The sequence below is a fragment of the Paramisgurnus dabryanus genome, chromosome 10 (genome assembly GCF_030506205.2).
Source record: "Paramisgurnus dabryanus chromosome 10, PD_genome_1.1, whole genome shotgun sequence".
Lineage (NCBI taxonomy): Eukaryota > Metazoa > Chordata > Actinopteri > Cypriniformes > Cobitidae > Paramisgurnus > Paramisgurnus dabryanus.
The window spans coordinates 16,095,939-16,113,632 of record NC_133346.1 but is presented as its reverse complement, the minus strand read 5'-3'; the positions used below and the strand labels follow the sequence as shown (position 1 = coordinate 16,113,632).

The 17,694-nt window shown below is 38.2% G+C and overlaps 1 protein-coding gene across 2 annotated transcripts in view; it reads left to right on the top strand.

The window, feature by feature from the left end:
* Nucleotides 1–17,065, top strand: part of nlgn2b (neuroligin 2b) — a 92,036-nt gene extending 74,971 nt beyond the window's left edge. Inside the window, exons 5-9 of one of the 2 annotated variants that reach the window (XM_065290633.1) lie at nucleotides 8,028–8,213; nucleotides 10,101–10,366; nucleotides 10,455–10,608; nucleotides 12,333–12,693; nucleotides 13,574–17,065. In XM_065290633.1, coding sequence (XP_065146705.1) covers nucleotides 8,028–8,213; nucleotides 10,101–10,366; nucleotides 10,455–10,608; nucleotides 12,333–12,693; nucleotides 13,574–14,477 — 1,871 coding nt within the window. In that variant the 3' untranslated portion in view covers nucleotides 14,478–17,065. Of the gene's footprint in view, nucleotides 1–8,027; nucleotides 8,214–10,100; nucleotides 10,367–10,454; nucleotides 10,609–12,326; nucleotides 12,694–13,573 lie in introns of both variants that reach the window. The other variant, XM_065290632.2, reaches the window with a different exon arrangement.
* Nucleotides 17,066–17,694: the final 629 nt, after the last annotated feature.

Below are 17,694 nucleotides of genomic sequence, written 5' to 3'. Positions count from 1 at the left end.
TACATTGCATTGTGGGACACAGCACCAAGCGAAACTACATAAAAATACAGTGTACTAAAGCATTTACTGTAGTAAACTGCATTCAATTGTAGTGTGTTGTGGTAATGTATGTTATAGTAATTATTCCTAAGTACACAGCCATACTGTATTCTGTAAACTATAATAAATGGATAAACTGTAATAAATTACCTAATATGTAGTAAAGTTTAAAAACACTATGGTATCTAATAATTTTACTACAGTTTGTGAGGGGTTTTCAAACTTTTTTGTCAGCCGAACCCCCTTATCCTAAATTATTTACCTGAAGTATGCCCTGATATTTTAATTAAATATTTAATAGCACATTTGCATGTTTACCTTAAACTTTTTTATCTGTTTAAACATTTTTTCAGTAGTATTTTTAGTTATTGTTATTATTACCTGTTATTGGACCTTAATGTGGTCATTTTTTTCATGTATTTGTCCATTTTGCATGAGTTCTCAGTTTTCTGTTTTCAGATATATGGTAGTGTATTGTAGTGATATATTTAGATACATTTTTGTATTTTAAAATTATTTATTAACATTTTTATGATAAAATTTTTTATTGACTCACAAACCCCCTGCAATACCCCTGTGAACCACCAGGGGTTCTTGAACCCCAGTTTTGGAAACCCTGCTGTAGTGAATTGTAGTGTATTATAGAATACTAGTATACTAAAAAATTTAATCATGTGGGTATTTTGGTATGTGTTAGGGTTGTGTCGATAGACGATCATCAGACATATGGCCCATAGCGGGCTTTCATGATGATAGTTATTATAATTATCATCATAGTTTCACATTAATATGCACATTGCGTGCTTTTCCTGGCATGAAAGGGTTCGCTTTAATATGCTTTAATATTACGTCCCTAGTTAAGCAACTCACAAATGCAACCAAAATATACAACATGAACGTTTAATGAAACTCTTTAAAAAAGGCACAATCTTTGTTCCAACTGGGACATTTACAACAACAAACTAAGAAAAAAAAACGTTTTAAATAAAGAAAAATAATGAGGGAAAAAATGTCACATAAAATCAAGCTTTTGATGGCAACAGTCAAAGTCTTTAGGGTTTCAGCTGGTGCTGGCAAGTTTTCTGCCAATCTGTTTGTCCAATCCATTTTCCAAATACAAAATATCCACGATTTGTGTCCGATAGCATTCACAACGTCTTCTGCCCCTTTGCTGTGTTTTCAACTGCTTTGTTGCTGCATTGTATTCACTTGCTGACCACGAAATTAACTGAAAATAAAGGGAGGGTGTCAAAATAAAGGTATCTCATTTGGATATTTTATGTTTGGCATCAATGCATAGTATTGTTATAAATTTAATCAAGGCATCGACCCATATCGATGTATTGTTACACCCCTAGTATCCCATACACAAACTTTGCTTACCGCGTGTCAAAATAGTTTGAAAACCATGATATTAAGCTGTTTTGAACAAACCATAATTTTAAGGTTCTTCTCGAGGATATACCTGATATGAAAGTATTAGAAAAAGACCTCACGTCCACACTTCTCCGCTAATTTGCACTACAGTTGTATTTGTAATTCACTCAATGACTTCACTCCTCTTTGGGGACTTGCCTGTGGCCTGATCTAGCATTTTGATGAATATGTAATGTATGTAGTTTTCTAGGGGTTGTCCTTGACTTCTAAAGTCCAAGCTTACAATGTGACTTGTCACGTATTATTAGTACCTGCCCTGGTACATTCCATATGTAGCACTTTTATAAGTATAGACAAAATATAGACAAACCTAACTGTTAAATTAATCTATATTTGACACAACTATAGGTTGAAAGCAACCCACCATAGGCTGATTTAAACTCAAAAAATATTGGGTAGCTCATAAATGACCTGTTTAGACTGGGCTGCATGGTCAGCAACTTCTCGTGGCACACAAATACTCCTGCATATAAAGCAGGAGACTCCACTTGTATTTCATTTTAACAGTTTAATCATATATATTGGATATATCGAGATAGAGCACTACTATTACTATAAACAGGAGACATACAGTGCTCAATATGGGCGCTTTGTTGAAAAGTCCTGGCTTCTGTATAAAAGAACCAATCAACAATTGATAAAGACTGATGATTCTCTGGGGGAGCGGGTCTATACAAAGTCGCATAAGGCGCTGGTCATCCTTTGACGACCCATTAAGTTTCAGACAAAAAGGATATGGTACAGTTTAATTGTTGGCCAAAAATATGTTCATTTCATCAGGCGATTATAGAGATAGCTGTCTTCACCCATTCAAATAGATAGGGCTTAGGTCTTGCATGACTGAAGTAACTGCCCAGAGGCGATCAAACATGGCCGCCTAGTGGCGCGACTTTCCTAATGGGACTTTGGTTTAATGTTGAGCAATAAAATCCATAAATAATAAATAAATTACCTTTTAGATGATGCATTTAAATGCTGTCTACATAGGATTTGAAGCAGAGGAGTTATGATGCCCTCAGTTATGAAAATATGCTTCTGTTTTACGCAGGTTATAAATAAGCAGCTCTTCCTCTATCCTTTTAAATAATGTCATTATCAGCCTGTGGAAGTTACAGTTGGCTTTTTTAACATCTGTTACAAACATATTTAAAGAACTCTATTTCAGTTTATGAAACGTTGAAACGCGATGAATGTCTGATCTCTTTTGTATTGTGGGTTGTTTGTAATATGATGTGCTGTATGTTGTCACTTGTCGGCTGCCTCACAGGCCTTACTCCTGGAAGAAAACATGGCAGTTTGTCTTTTATTCGATTCATCCCTCTTAGTTTCTTTGACATGGCCTCTTTCTGCTACACACACACACACGTGCAGTGCACACAATCTCTTGCTCGCTGCCTCCTAGATATCGGGTCCGAGGACATGGGGTCTATTTTTATAATTGTCACCTTTTTCCTCATTTTCTTTTAACATTCAATAGGAAGTGTACTGTATCTTAGACATGCAAAATATGTTTGAAAGTTCCCTGTGCTAAGCCATCAGTTCAGTAAGAATTGTAAAATGGACTTACATAAGCTCTTTAGTTATCCTTTACACTGTAACTTCACAGCTTTATACGCCCCCTGTTATAATGAGCACTACCACATATTATTCATACAGGTCTGTAATGGTGTATAGGTTCAAAATGTAGAATGCGTATGTGTGCAAGTTCACCAAAAAATGAAAATGTATTCTCTGTTTTTTCTTCATGTCAAACACAAAAGGAGATCATTTACATTATGCTAAAGGTGCATTGTGTAACTTTTACAAGGATCTCTTGACAGAAATGCAATATAATCTACATAACTATATTATCAGGGGTGTATAAAGACCTTACATAATGAACTGTATTGTTTTTATTAACTTAAAAAGAGCAATTTTTATCTACATACACCGCGGGTCACCTTAAATGAAAGTCGCCACCATGTTTCTACGTTGTCTCGCACAATGGTGTGTTTGTCCTGTGGTGGGTACTGTAGCTTCACTGTGCGTTTCGAAAAGTAGGGGTGAACTTTTGGTTGCAATTGACTTATTGTCTTACAGCTAAATGCAGCTAAAACTCCACACACTGCACCTTTAATGCTTTTTTCTTCTACTTTAATGAAAGTATATCATGATAGCATCCGGTCATCATTTACTTTTCATGTTATAGAAGAGCAGGGAGAAATTTGATGCTTAATGTTTTGTGTTAAGAGGAAAATGTAATGTTATCTGAGAGTATACTGTACAGCAGTGGCGAGGCTACATGAGGGCACACTAAGATTGACGGCTGGCCCACCCAGTCAGAAGAGACACAAAATATTTGGTAATACTTTTCTTGAAGGGGTGTGCATAAGACCGACATGACACCTTCATTATCATGACATGACACATGTAATGAACATGAAGGAGATTTAATGCACGTTTATGACAACTGTCATTAAGTGTCATTTGTTCATTAATGTAATTTTTAATGCATGAAATTGTTTGATATGTCTTTGTTATGACAACTTGACATTAAATCAATACATTGTAACTTCAGAAATCTGTCATAAACATGACATAGCAGAATAATTATCAAACTTAAGAAACTACCTAGCTTTATGGGTTAACATTATGTCATTAAGTGTTAATACTCTGTCATATAGTTTTATAACAGCATCATGAATATTTTTCTTGACCTCAACTACAGTGGTACAAATTGAACTTGTCATTAAAATGTCAATAAGTGTTAATACTCGGTCAAATAATTTTAAATACCTTAAAGGGGGGGTTTAATGGTATTTCAAGCATTCTGACTTATTAACACAGTTATAGAGTTGTTTCCTCATGCTAAACGTAGGCAAAGTGTCAAAAATGCAGTTGGGCGTGTTTCAGATTATTTCTGTGCCGAATGCACTTCGCCAGGGTTCGTACAAGTTTCGGCTAATTTTTTTCGATTACGGTTCTAACTGACGTTTCAGGGGTTTTCGATACGTATCACTTCTTTATATGGGAAAACTTCCCCCGGAAAACCCCGCCCAGCCGTCAGTCAGCGGGAGACGCTAGAGCTTGCTAACAGCTTATCACGCCACTCAGCTTTGTTTAATTTCAAAAGTCAACAATGGCACAACAAGAAGTGTGTTTTTGGATGTAAGGAGAAGACATCCAGCCTTATGGAAACAATGGATATAGTTTATTATCCGGATTAGCAGCGGAGTTTTGCGTGTGTGTTTGATGCGGTGGATTTTCATGACGAGTTACACGCGGTAAGTAAGACTTCTGTCTTATGTTGGAAATAGGCGCGTGTATATTATATAAATGACACGAACATGTAGTGAATCATAAGTTAAAACAGTGTTGTATAGTGTTGCATGACTCGTACTCGCTCCTCCCGTGTTATAACTCCTCCTTCTTCATTTTTTCGTACGTTATCGGAAAGATTCGGTAAAGCTCATCTTTCTTTTATAAATCTGATTAAACTAAAGACTCTTCAGAGATATAAAGGATGTCATACTACTCCATAGGTACTCCAGATTAATATCAGAAATGCAGAAACAGCGTGTGTTACGTGAGCTTTAACAAAATCCAACAGATTTAAGTATAATCAAAAGATTATACTTAACTTTATGTATATGCACAATATATAAAAAAATGTGACAACTTACAAAACACAGAGGGTTCTGAAAAAAATTAACAAAATATTTAATGTAATTAACTGTTTTTGCAGCGATATGGACCCAACGCTGCATGACTTAACCATTATTGTACTTTTTTCATTTCATTTTAGGTGAATCGGTCTCCAAATGCAATAAAATATCATTTTATAATAGTATTATTATTATTATTATTGGGTGATTGATTTTATTTCTCTAACACCTGGAGGAAACTTAACAAAATTATGAACTAAATAATATTAATGATGTTGTGACAACTTACAAAACACAGAGGGTTCTGAAAAAAATAACATAATATTTAATTAATTTAATGTAATTAACTGTTTTTGCAGCGATATGGACCCAACACTGCATGACTTAACCCATTATTGTACTTTTTTCATTTCATTTTAAGTGAATCCGTCTCCAAATGCAATAAAATATAATTTTATATTATTATTATTATTATTATTATTGGGTGATTGATTTTATTTCTCTAACACCTGGAGGAAACTGGGGTGGTGATGGCGCAGTGGATAAGACACTCGACTTTGGTGTGGGAGACCCAGGTTCGAATCCACTGTGACACAGCATTGTGTCCCTGAGCAAGACACTTAACCTAGTTGCTCCAGAGGCGTGCGACCTCTGACATATATATAGCAATTGTAAGTCGCTTTGGATAAAAGCGTCAGCTAAATGAATAAGTAAGGAAACTTAAAAAAAATTATGAACTAAAGAATATTAATGATGTTGTTATTAAACTATTTGACCGAGTATTAACACTTAAAGGGATACTTCACCGATTTAGCATTCAGCTTTGTATCTGTAGAAACCCGGCAGTATTACTGAATGACCATGTTTCCCTCCATCATTTCCCCCTGAGAGGAGAAATATCTGCATTTTGGTTCTGCAAAAAAGTCCTCCGATGATGCAAAAATCGTCATATTACATCATCGGAGGACTTTTTTGCAGAACCAAAATGCAGATCTCTCTCCTCTCAGGGGGAAATGAGGGAGGGAAACATGGTCATTCAGTAATACTGCCGGGTTTCTACAGATACAAAGCTGAATGCTAAATCGGTGAAGTATCCCTTTAATGACATTTTAAAGACAAATTAAATTTGTTTCACTAAAAGTGGTCAGTTATGTTGTCTGTGTAATATTACAATGTATTGATTTAATGTCATGTTGTCGTCATAAAAACATCTCAAACAATGTCATATTTCCATATGCATTTGCAAATTACATAATTAAACAAATGACACTTAATGACAGTTGTCATAAACGTTCATAAAATCTCCTTTATGTTCATAACACGTGTCATGTCATAATTATGAAGATGTCATGTCAATCATATGAACACCCCTTCAAGTAAAGTGTTACCAAATACTTTTGTGGAAAAGCAGAAATCATGCATAAATTATAATAATCTCTTTAATAATAATTGCTCAAATACGCATCATTCAGAAATAACTCTTCATATAGAAAGTTTGTCATTTGGATGTGTTTCCAAACATTGCTTTTAAACAATTTGAGTGCAATAAGATGTTGGCACAGATGCACACACGTACTCAAATGGACGCACACTCATAATCACACACAGACGCGCGTTTCAAACAGCACGTGAACACAAAAACTCAATGCGCAAGACAGGACACATACACACAAAATTATTTCGAAATACCACAGTCTTGGCAAGTATTCTCATGAAACAGTCAGTTATGTTTTAAAGTGAACATAAACAGTGCAAAAAGAAATCAGATGTGTGGATCCGTGCTTATTCGGTCTTAAAGTGGCAGTACCCTCAAGGAATCTGCTTATGTTTGTGTAATTATGTTAATCACACAACAGACGACAATGGAAAATCACTTCTGTAGCTTTAAAAAGATTAATTATATTTAATGAAGAAGACAGTATTATTATTAATTGGATTCTATTTTTGTTCCTAAGTACTATACTTTTTGTGTAACTTTGCTTATAATTGATTTTTTCTTATTTTATTTTCCCTTTTTTGTTGAGCTGAAAATTACCCGAATCCATGACACAAACACTTTAAAACCATTACTATTGTAAAATGATGTAATAATTTGATCCTATTTCACAGAGGTTCACTCAGTTTAAAATTTCTGGCCTTGCTACTGCTGTAGTATAACTTTAACTTTTTTCTTTAAAACTTGTCTTTTGCTGCCTGGAGAAGAATGGCTTTAACTAGCTTATCACCTGAACTCGATGTTAAAACAGGATGACAAGATGATAACAAAGCTCCTCTAGCAAGCAATAATAACAGTTAATGCATTCACCCCAACACCCCTGAGGTTCACAGGGTTGAGTGTAACAGAAGAAAATATGTTGGACTGAAGCTTTTATTGTACTGCTATTAAAGGCACATATGTTTTAGGGCTGTTATGAATAGATTTATGAAAGTGGGGACTTTGATTCATCACTTTTTGAATGATTCAGTGTCTCTTACTGTAGGCTACATCAATTTACAAGTGAGTGATATATGAGTCACGATCAGTACTATTAGCTCAGAGGATTTATTCATTGTATCAAAAGCTTTTTCTAAAAACGCACTGTACTAAACACAAATAATACGAGGTGTATATCATCTATGATAGCCATTTTATCAGTACATACAGTATGTTCATTTAGATGGTTGGTAGATATCAGATGAAAAAGTTTGTTAATAAAAGCCAATCCTAATAGGAACAGGAAGTCTATAAGATGTCTAATTAAGGCATTAATCCTCTGCCTCACTTCCTTCTTTCATTTTACAAATGTACTTTGCTCTTCTCGGCCTGAGAGCGCTTCATCTTGGTCAACGTATCGATCGGTCTTTTTATACCTTTGGTCCACACTGTCTGTTATCTTATCTCCGGTCTAACTCTTTTGCTCTTTGCAGGTTTTCTGAGCACTGGAGATCAGTCGGCGAAGGGGAATTATGGGCTGTTGGACCAGATTCAGGCTCTTCGCTGGCTTAATGAGAACATCGGCCACTTTGGAGGAGACCCAGAGAGAATCACCATATTTGGATCCGGGGCCGGAGCATCATGCGTCAACCTTCTCATCCTGTCCCATCACTCTGAAGGTCTGAGCCTATGATGTCATTATTATCACTGTCTAAAAATGCATCACTTAAAGGTGCATTTTACTTTTTATTAAAATATGCAAATTTTTCAGCTCCCCTAGAGTTAAACACTTGATTCTTGTCGTTTTGGAATCCATTCAGCCGATCTCCGGGTCTGGCGCTAGCACTTTTAGCATAGCTTAGCACAATCCATTGAATCTGATTAGACCATTAGCATCCTGCTAAAAAATAACTAAAGAGTTTTGATATTTGTCCTAATTAAAACTTGACTCTTCTGTAGTTACAATCGTGTACTACGGCCGACAGAAAATTAAAAGTTGTGATTTTCTAGGCAGATATGGCAAGGAACTATACTCTCATGCTGGCGTAATAATCAAGGACTTTGTTGCTGTAACATGGCTGCAGCACGCGTAGTGATATTACGCACTGCCCGAAAATAGTCCCCTTGGTTGCTTTCAATAGCTTGAAAGTAACCAAGCTTTATTTTCTGTCGGTCTTAGTACACGATGTAACTACAGAAGAGTCAAGTTTTAAATAGGAAAAATATCGAAACTCTTTGGTTATTTTTAGCGCGATGCTAATGGTCTAATCAGATTCAATGGATTGTGCTAAGCTTTGCTAAAAGTGCTAGCACCAGACCCGGAGATCAGCTGAATAGATTCCAAAACTGTAAAAATCAAATGTTTAACTTTAGTGGATCTGGAAAATGAGCATATTTTCAAAAAAAGTGGAGTGTCCCTTTAAAGGAATAGGTAACTAAACCAACATTTTTTACCTTGCAAAGTTTTGGCACCACACGTGTTTATGTGAATGGGTGTCAGACTGATTTACACCGCTATCATAAGATCACAAGCACAATGCCGGTTTATAATGAGAAGTGTGGGATAAAAATAGAAGGATGTGAGACAAATTCGTAATGAGCAACATGTAGCACTACGGTAGCGTGTGATGCAGAAGTTTTGGAGCTGATTCTTAATTGATTTCATAGGGAACTGAAGCTGGGGGGCTTGTATGGTGTGTGTTGTCTTGGGGGAAGGGGGCACCATTTTAATAATTAATAACAGAATTTGCAGATGAAATAGTGGGACACTTTACATAACAGTGCAGCAGGGTGCAGAAAGCGGGTCTGAGGTAACTTTGAATCACTTTTATTCAAGTAATGAATCAGATTTTTTTGAGTTTCAACCTGCCTGTCCTATTTATTGCACATATTAAACCAAGCATCTGACTGCTGGCTCATACTGTTACGGGTTGCCTTACTGAACACCAGCATAAACATTTCAAGGTCAATTATTCGAAACGAATGCATGATTGTCTGGGTACTGTAAGTCAATTTGACAGGTGCGGTTTAATACTAACACATAAATTCAATATAAATGTGCATAATTAATAGCGTATGTGAGATTTTATTTACAAATGATGCAAAACCCACCTAGAGGACTTGGCTGAAAAATCGACGTGCGTTTCTCATATTCGGCCAACAAAGCAGTATTTATGAGTGGCTTGAGGTGGGATTATGTGGATGTGAAGTGAAGGTATTTGATGAACATATCATACATGCCAAGAGCATTCTGTCAGTAACATTATCTCATTTCTGACATATGTGGCGTTTAACGGCTATTGCATCTGAGCTCTTCAAATGTATTCATCTTGATTGGTTTTGGCTTAAAGCATTACGAAACATGTTTGTCCTCATGGAAAGTTTGGATTTCTTACAAAGAGCTAATAACATATATACCATATTGTCCCGAATATAAGACGATGTTGAATATGCACACTCATATCCTCATTGAGATTCTTCATCAACCTGCAATTTCCCTCAAATTATAAAGAAGCTACCTACCAAAGATCCTCTATGACTTTTAAAGTTATTGTGTATGATTTCAGGTCTGTTCCAGAGGGCTATTGCTCAGAGCGGCACAGCCATATCCAGCTGGTCGGTGAACTACCGTCCGCTGACGTACACCAAGATCCTGGCCAAGAAGGTGGGCTGCAGCTACAGCGACACTGCCGATCTTGTGGACTGTCTGAGGAGGAAGAGCTTCAGGGAGCTTGTGGAACAGGACATCCAACCGGCGCGCTACCACATCGCATTCGGGCCGGTGCTGGATGGAGATGTGGTCCCCGACGACCCTGAGATTCTCATGCAGCAGGTGAGATGTAGCATACATCTTCTAGACTCTATCATAACAGTTCATAAATAGGAGAGAATATCGAGTGACATTTGTGTAATGTCCGCAGGGGGAGTTTCTGAACTACGACATCCTACTGGGGGTGAACCAGGGCGAAGGGCTGAAATTTGTGGATGACAGCGAGGGCGAGGATGGGATTTCTGCTGCTTCGTTCGATTACACCATATCCAACTTTGTGGACAACCTGTACGAATATCCAGTCGGTGAGTTTGCATGATACACATACACATTTAAGGCCGATGCCTGACCAACGACCACCGGCAGATAAATATATATGTATCTCTCTCAGGGGTTTTCCTTCTCCTAGGAGTTTTCCCCCTGCACTAGTCAGGAGGGTTTTTCTCCTAGGGGTTTTTTTCATCCCATGGAGAGTTTAATACTTTACTGTATACGTTACATTAATACTACGCTCACTTTTCTATGCTTGTCCTACGTCTATTAATGTAAAGCTGCTTTGAAACAATTAACAGTTGTGAAAAGCACTATATAAATAAAATTGAATTTAATTAAATTAATAAACAAAAAAAAATGTGTACGCAAGTTATGAGCTTGCAGTGTGAATCGAATGTGATTAGATATGTCTTGTTTTATTGGCTAGTTTTTTCTAAGTGTAATGTGATTCAAAAACAAATAATTCTTACGATTTATATATTTTTAGGGAATCTAGATAAATTGCTTACAAACCAAAAATGAGTTTTTGCATAATAAATGAGTGGGTGCTGTGTGTAATTATTATGTATATATAAATACACACACATTCATATATGTATTTAAGAAACATTTACATGTGTATATATATTTATTTATATAAATAAAAAATGGATATATCAATACAAAATAATTCTGAAATGTATACATGTATGTGTGTTAAAATAAACATCATAATTACACACAGTAAACACACATATTTTATGCAAAAACTCACTTTTATTTTGTATGCGATTAATCTAGATTAAGTCTGCGAGTTTTTAAAAAAATTACAATAAACAATAAAAGTGTAAAACATTTCAATTTGTTACCAAAACTAGTATTTTATTCATATCATGTTTAGACCGATTTTGGAGATGTTTAACTCTTTTCCTGCCAAAGACGAGTTTTTAAGGCAATCCATATTTCGGTTATTATCCACTAGGTGGCTCTCTTACCCAATTTATTAAACACTAAATAATCTACAGAAGCAGTAAATACTCTGTGTATGTTTTGATAATCATTCTGAATCTAATCTCTAATAAAAGTCTTTTACAAAAATGCAATTATCTCAGCTTTTTTTCAAATTTTGTATTTTTAAAGAAATCTACCCATATTTGAGAGGTGATTAAAAACCATGAAGATAGGATGAAATGTTTTTTTAAGCAGAGGGTTTGTTTTTTCATTAGATATATTGCATGTTCATATATTTAAAGGCGGGGTGGATGATCTCTGAAAGCCAATGTTGAAATTTTAAATCACCTAAACAAACCCCAATAGAATCTGGACTTTCTTTTGATAGACCCGTCCCACACATACGCAACCCAGGCAACGATGTTGGTTAGTAGACACGCCCCCTTACTGCTGATTGGCTACAAGTGTGTTTTGGTAGTCGGCCCGACTCCCTTTTCCAAAGTGTTTTTCAAAAATCATGCACCCGGCCTTTAAAGAAAAGATTAAACTTTTGTGAAAATCATAAAAAATTTTAAATGCTAGCAGGGAAAGAGTTAACCTAGTTTGGGGGATATAGACAGGGGCACACAAAATACCCATCCACATTCTTTTATACCAGTTATTCAAGGTAATCGGTCTAATTTTACCCCTCACCTTGTGTGCTCACCTTCTTATCCTGTATTGGGACGCGGTGTCCTGCTTAGTGTTACAACCAGATCTAAAACATCCCTCTCTTTTTCTCTCTCCCTCTCTCTCTCTCTCTCTCTATCTCCTTTGTAAGGTAAAGACATACTTCGGGAGACTATAAAGTTTATGTACACTGATTGGGCTGACCGTGATAACGGTGACATGCGGCGTAAAACTCTCCTCGCGCTTTTTACCGACCACCAGTGGGTGGCGCCGGCCGTGGCTACGGCGAAGCTGCACGCTGAGTTCCAGTCACCCGTTTATTTTTACACCTTCCATCACCACTGCCAGACGGAGGCACGACCCGAGTGGGCAGATGCGGCGCACGGCGATGAGATCCCATACGTGTTCGGCGTTCCCATGGTGGGAGCCACAGATCTGTTTCCCTGCAACTTTTCCAAGAACGACGTCATGCTCAGTGCCGTGGTTATGACATACTGGACAAACTTCGCCAAGAGCGGGTAAAAGTGACCTTTTTAGCTTTCCGTGTTATTTTATTCTGAAAGACATAGGGCAAATCCTAATAAGAAAAACTAAACATGTTTTACTTGATTTGTGGTGCTTGCTAAAAGCTTTACAGAAATAGTTTTTAAACCCTTTGCCCTAAGTACCTCACTTTGGCATGTAACTCATCCCACGGTTGTAAATAAGTCTTAAATCATGTTGGGAAGAGCTTTCCTTTTACTATTTCTAAACAATCTGCCATACAGACTTAAAAAGTCTCATTCAATACCTAAAGCACATAGCGACACATTTAAAGGTGCAGTGTGTAATTTTTAGAAGGATCTCTTGACAGAAATTAAAAATAATATCCAAAACTATATTATCAGGGGTGTATAAAGACCTTTTTATAATTAACCTTTATGTTTTTATTACCCTTAGAATGAGACGTTTTTATTTACATATACCGAGGGTCCCTTTCCGTGAAAGTCGCCATTTTGTGCCGCCATGTTTTTTTACTAAGTCTCCGACGATTACATGTTTTTTTGGGTGGTGGCTACCGTAGCTTCTCTATGCGCTTCAAAAGCGAGGGGTGCGCAGTGGACTAAGCAGTTGGTTGCAATTCGTAACCTCACCACTAGATGCTGCTAAAATGTACACACTGCACCTTTAATCACCCACTAAACTGCATAGCAATGACCTGGCGACCACGCTGCGCTCACATTTTCTTCAATAAGTCAATTGTCTATTAAGAGATATCCGATTGTTTTTGTCATATGAGAAAGGTTAAAGATGGGGTACAGAAACGTACACATTACAGATGTCTTCAGTAATAAAAACAGCACAGATTTTGCACTAAAGAAAAAACATTGTCTTACTTTGTTTATTTTTTATTTCTAGTGATCCGAACGTTCCTGTACCGCAGGATACAAAATTCATCCACACCAAGCCAAATCGCTTCGAGGAAGTGATCTGGACAAAGTTCAGCCCTAAGGACAAGCAGTACCTGCACATCGGACTGAAGCCTCGCATCCGTGACAATTACCGTGCCAACAAGGTGGCTTTCTGGCTCGAACTGGTTCCGCATCTTCACACCCTAACGATCACGTATTCAACCACAGGACTGCCCCCCGGAGGACGCGAACGGCCTGGCTGGAAGGGTCCGGCCCAGAGCCCTGGCACACGATCCACGCGCCACCCCACGGTCTCCACCTACCCTCCCGATTCCTCCGACCTGGAGGGTTCTGAACGCCCTCGCATCTCCCCCTTCCCGGAACAGACGCGAGACTATTCGACCGAGCTGAGCGTGACGGTGGCGGTCGGGGCGTCTCTGCTCTTCCTCAACGTGCTGGCGTTTGCCGCGTTGTACTACAAACGCGACAAGCGCCACGAGCTGCTTCAACGGCGTCACCGGCGCCTCTCGCCCCAGCGTGGAGCGGGGCCAGGTGTGGGCATCGTTGGAGCCCCGCCCCATAATGACCTGGCACTTAGCCAGGAGGAGGAACTCATGTCCTTGCAGATGAAGCAACAGAGGGTGGAGCTCGATCATGGCACCCCACGTGGTCTGCACGGTGACCTGGAGCCCCTGAGACCGCCCGTGTGCCCGCCGGATTACACTCTGGCGTTGAGACGGGCGCCCGAGGATGTGCCTCTCATGACGGCTAATGCCCTTTCTATGATCCCTAGCACCATTACTGGCATGCAACCACTGCATGCCTTCAACACATATCCACCTGCACCTGCACCGAGTGCTGGGCACAGCAACAACGCCCTGCCCCATCAACACTCCACCACACGGGTATAGTAGTGGTCTCGGTTAGAGGGGACCAGGCCCACTACTTTTAGGACCTTGAGTACTAAAAGTGGTGCTTTAGTGGATACTGTCCCAATGCACCACTGGCATCCTTTTTAACTCGAATCCCTACCCAGCACACACTCTCTCTCTCTCTCTCTCTCTCTCTCTCTCTCTCTTTCTTATTTTCGTGCTGTTGTCTTTTTTGGATTGAGCAGACTGAGCTCCTTTATTTTTGTTCCCCTGTTTTTTTACCCATGTTTCATTGCCATCTTCCCAACTTCTTTGCTGTAGCCGTTTCTAGTCCCCCCCCCCCAAAAAAACATTTTTTTCCTACTTCGGACTGTTTTATAAATGAAGAAAGCATACGTGTATAATATGTATTACTGATTATAAGGCTATGAATGAAAAACGATTCTACTATCTAATTTTTACCAGCATTCTTGTGCCAAGTACTGTGACCGTCGTCCAATCAGACGCAGGCTCGTGGACAGACACGGAAAGGATCGCCTGAACTGGATCTAATCGAGGAATTTGCAGAATTGAGAAAAGTGCCAAATTTATTTCGTCTTTTGTTTTCTTTTCTGTGTTCTTTTCTGTTTATTTTAGCTTTTTGTTTTGCACTATCACTGTTATTTGCCTATGGGCAGTAATGAAAAAAGTATTCTTAAATTTATCTTGCCCGCGCTTTGGAAAATTTGCATGATTTATTTTTTAAGAGGAGAAAAATGGACAGGTGAACAACAGCGTTTATTCCACAAGACTCTTCTTTTTTCTTTTTTCTCCGTCTATCTCTTTTTTACATCAGCTCTTAATTTGGAGATTCTTTTCTCTCTGTAGATACGTGATCATATCCGGAAATGAAAACTGATTCTTGACGATAGCAAACGGGATAAACGGTTCCCTTTCTTTTCGTTTATAATTACGAAAGCCGTACCACAAAGCAGATCCACCTCTCCCCTCCTCTTTACTGTAAACCCCCACGTTTCTCTCTGCTCCGTACCATCACGATAACTTAAGGAACGGTCACTGTGCTACGCTGGCTCTCCATAAAAACTCGGACCCGGCACCTGCGCTCGTCTCTGCACAGCTGGATTCTTTTATCCGGAGCCCTATCCAGAATATTCCTTTCGCTCCCTGACACTAACCTTTGAGCGATTGTCTCAGTTTGAACTCACTCGACCTGATTCAACCTCTGGAAGTCTCTCTTTTACGGTGGGAGCGGATGAGGTCCGAGTGCTTGAAACGGGACAGATGGGTCTCTGAGAAAACTGAAAAGCTTCTGGAAGCGGTTCATGCATAACACGGATGAACTCAGAGGTGGTAGAGGTGTCTTCCCTCGGGCCACTTAAATATACATTTAATATCCGTACAGGAAAGTAACTGTGCACATTGATCTCATTTTCACCGTCTGTTTGGTTTGATTTGTTTTGTCTTGTTTCTGTCAGTGGAAGGACGAAAGCCGCTGAACACACTTTCTGTCACGCCCGAATCTCAATCCTGACAAAAAAAGAAACAAACACAAGATGCAAAATGTACATTTTTTATAAATGTAGGAGATGGTCTTTGTAAATATTTTGTTTCTTGTTGGGCCAATCGTATCCACTGTAAAAACAGGTGCAAGCTCATTCAGCCAATCGCCACTCTTCTCCACTCACAATCCTGAATAACTTTATTAGATGTCAGTTTGCTTGATTTTAAAGATGCTTTTCGGGAGTGTGCACTGAAATGACATTCAGTTGTAGTGAATGTTGAGGGAATCGGGAATAAAACACGTATATATATTTAAGAATAAGCGTGGTTGATGGGTGCATTTGGATTTGAAATTTGCTGCAAAACCCGATGTGCTTTAGTCTTCAGGGACAATACGTCAGGCTAGATGGAAGAACCGGGGCCAAAACGAGACAATATTGGCTGAAAGCTAGCCATCATCGGTTATACACGTATATATACAAGATTTGATTTCCTCATAAGAGGCTTTGAGATATAAAACGAGTGCTCGAGTCGGCACCGTTTTTTCGAGGGCCCTGCTGTTTGCGTTTCTCTCCTGGGTTTTCTTTACAACGCTTCAGTGAAGGAGATGACACCGTGGGATTGTTGTTGTTTCTCTAAGTTCTTGGAAATTTAGCGTTACCCAAACCATTCGAGATTGGCTGGGGTGGGAGTTCTAGTTTATCTCTTTGTTGTGAATTTGAGCTGCATATATTTCAAAGTAGAGAATTTAAACAGTTCATATTTTTCTACAAAATAACAGGAGAGGATTCTACTGGCAACTAACAGACATATAAAGCACATTTTCGCCAGACGCATATGGTGATATTTTTTGTCTGGTTTGCCTGTGTATTATAGAGGATTTAAAAAAAAAATCAGAAAAACAACTGTTCAGTATTAATGCTTGGTCGCCAAAAAAGACTTGCACCTGTTGAGTTTTATTTTGTTGAATTTCAGCAACGTTTAAAGGCTTGAGGTAAGGGGACTGTATGACCGTAACGGGTCTAAAAAATTCATATTTCTATTTCCTATACAGGCTACTACACACTGTATGTTGTGTATCTGAACTGGACAACATTAAAACAGGTTATTAAACATACGGGCACATTCGTCTCTTTATTATTTGTGTATATTATTCTATATTATTCAGTATTTGTTATCTCAATAATACACTGTGAAGAAAATGTTGTCATATTAAAATTGTCAGCTATCAAAAAGGGTATCGATTTATTCCTGTTATATTAGGTTACTTTAATCAGATTATTTGCACTTCCTCATTTGCCCTCTAGGTGGAACCCAATTTTATTAAATGAACAAAATGCTATGTCATATTAAATCGTCCAGCTATCAAACCTAGAAATAATATGGAGTATTGATTTGTTATTCTTTTATTAGTAGACTTTAAAGGCAACATTTCACAAGACTTTTTAACAATGTAAAATAAATCTGTGGTGTCCACAGAGTACATGTACATAAGTCTTGGCTCAAAAAAGTTTTAGTGTGTCCTTTAAAATGCAAATGAGCTGATCTCTGCATGAAATGGCAGTGCTGTGGTTGGATAGTGCAGATTAAGGGGCGGTATTATCCTCTTCTGACATCACAAGGGGAGCCAAAATTCAATGAGTTATTTTTTTCACATGCTTGCAGAGAATGGTTTATCAAAACTAAGTTACTGGGTTGATCTTTTTCACATTTTCTAGGTTGATACAAGCACTGGGGACCCAATTATAGCACTTAA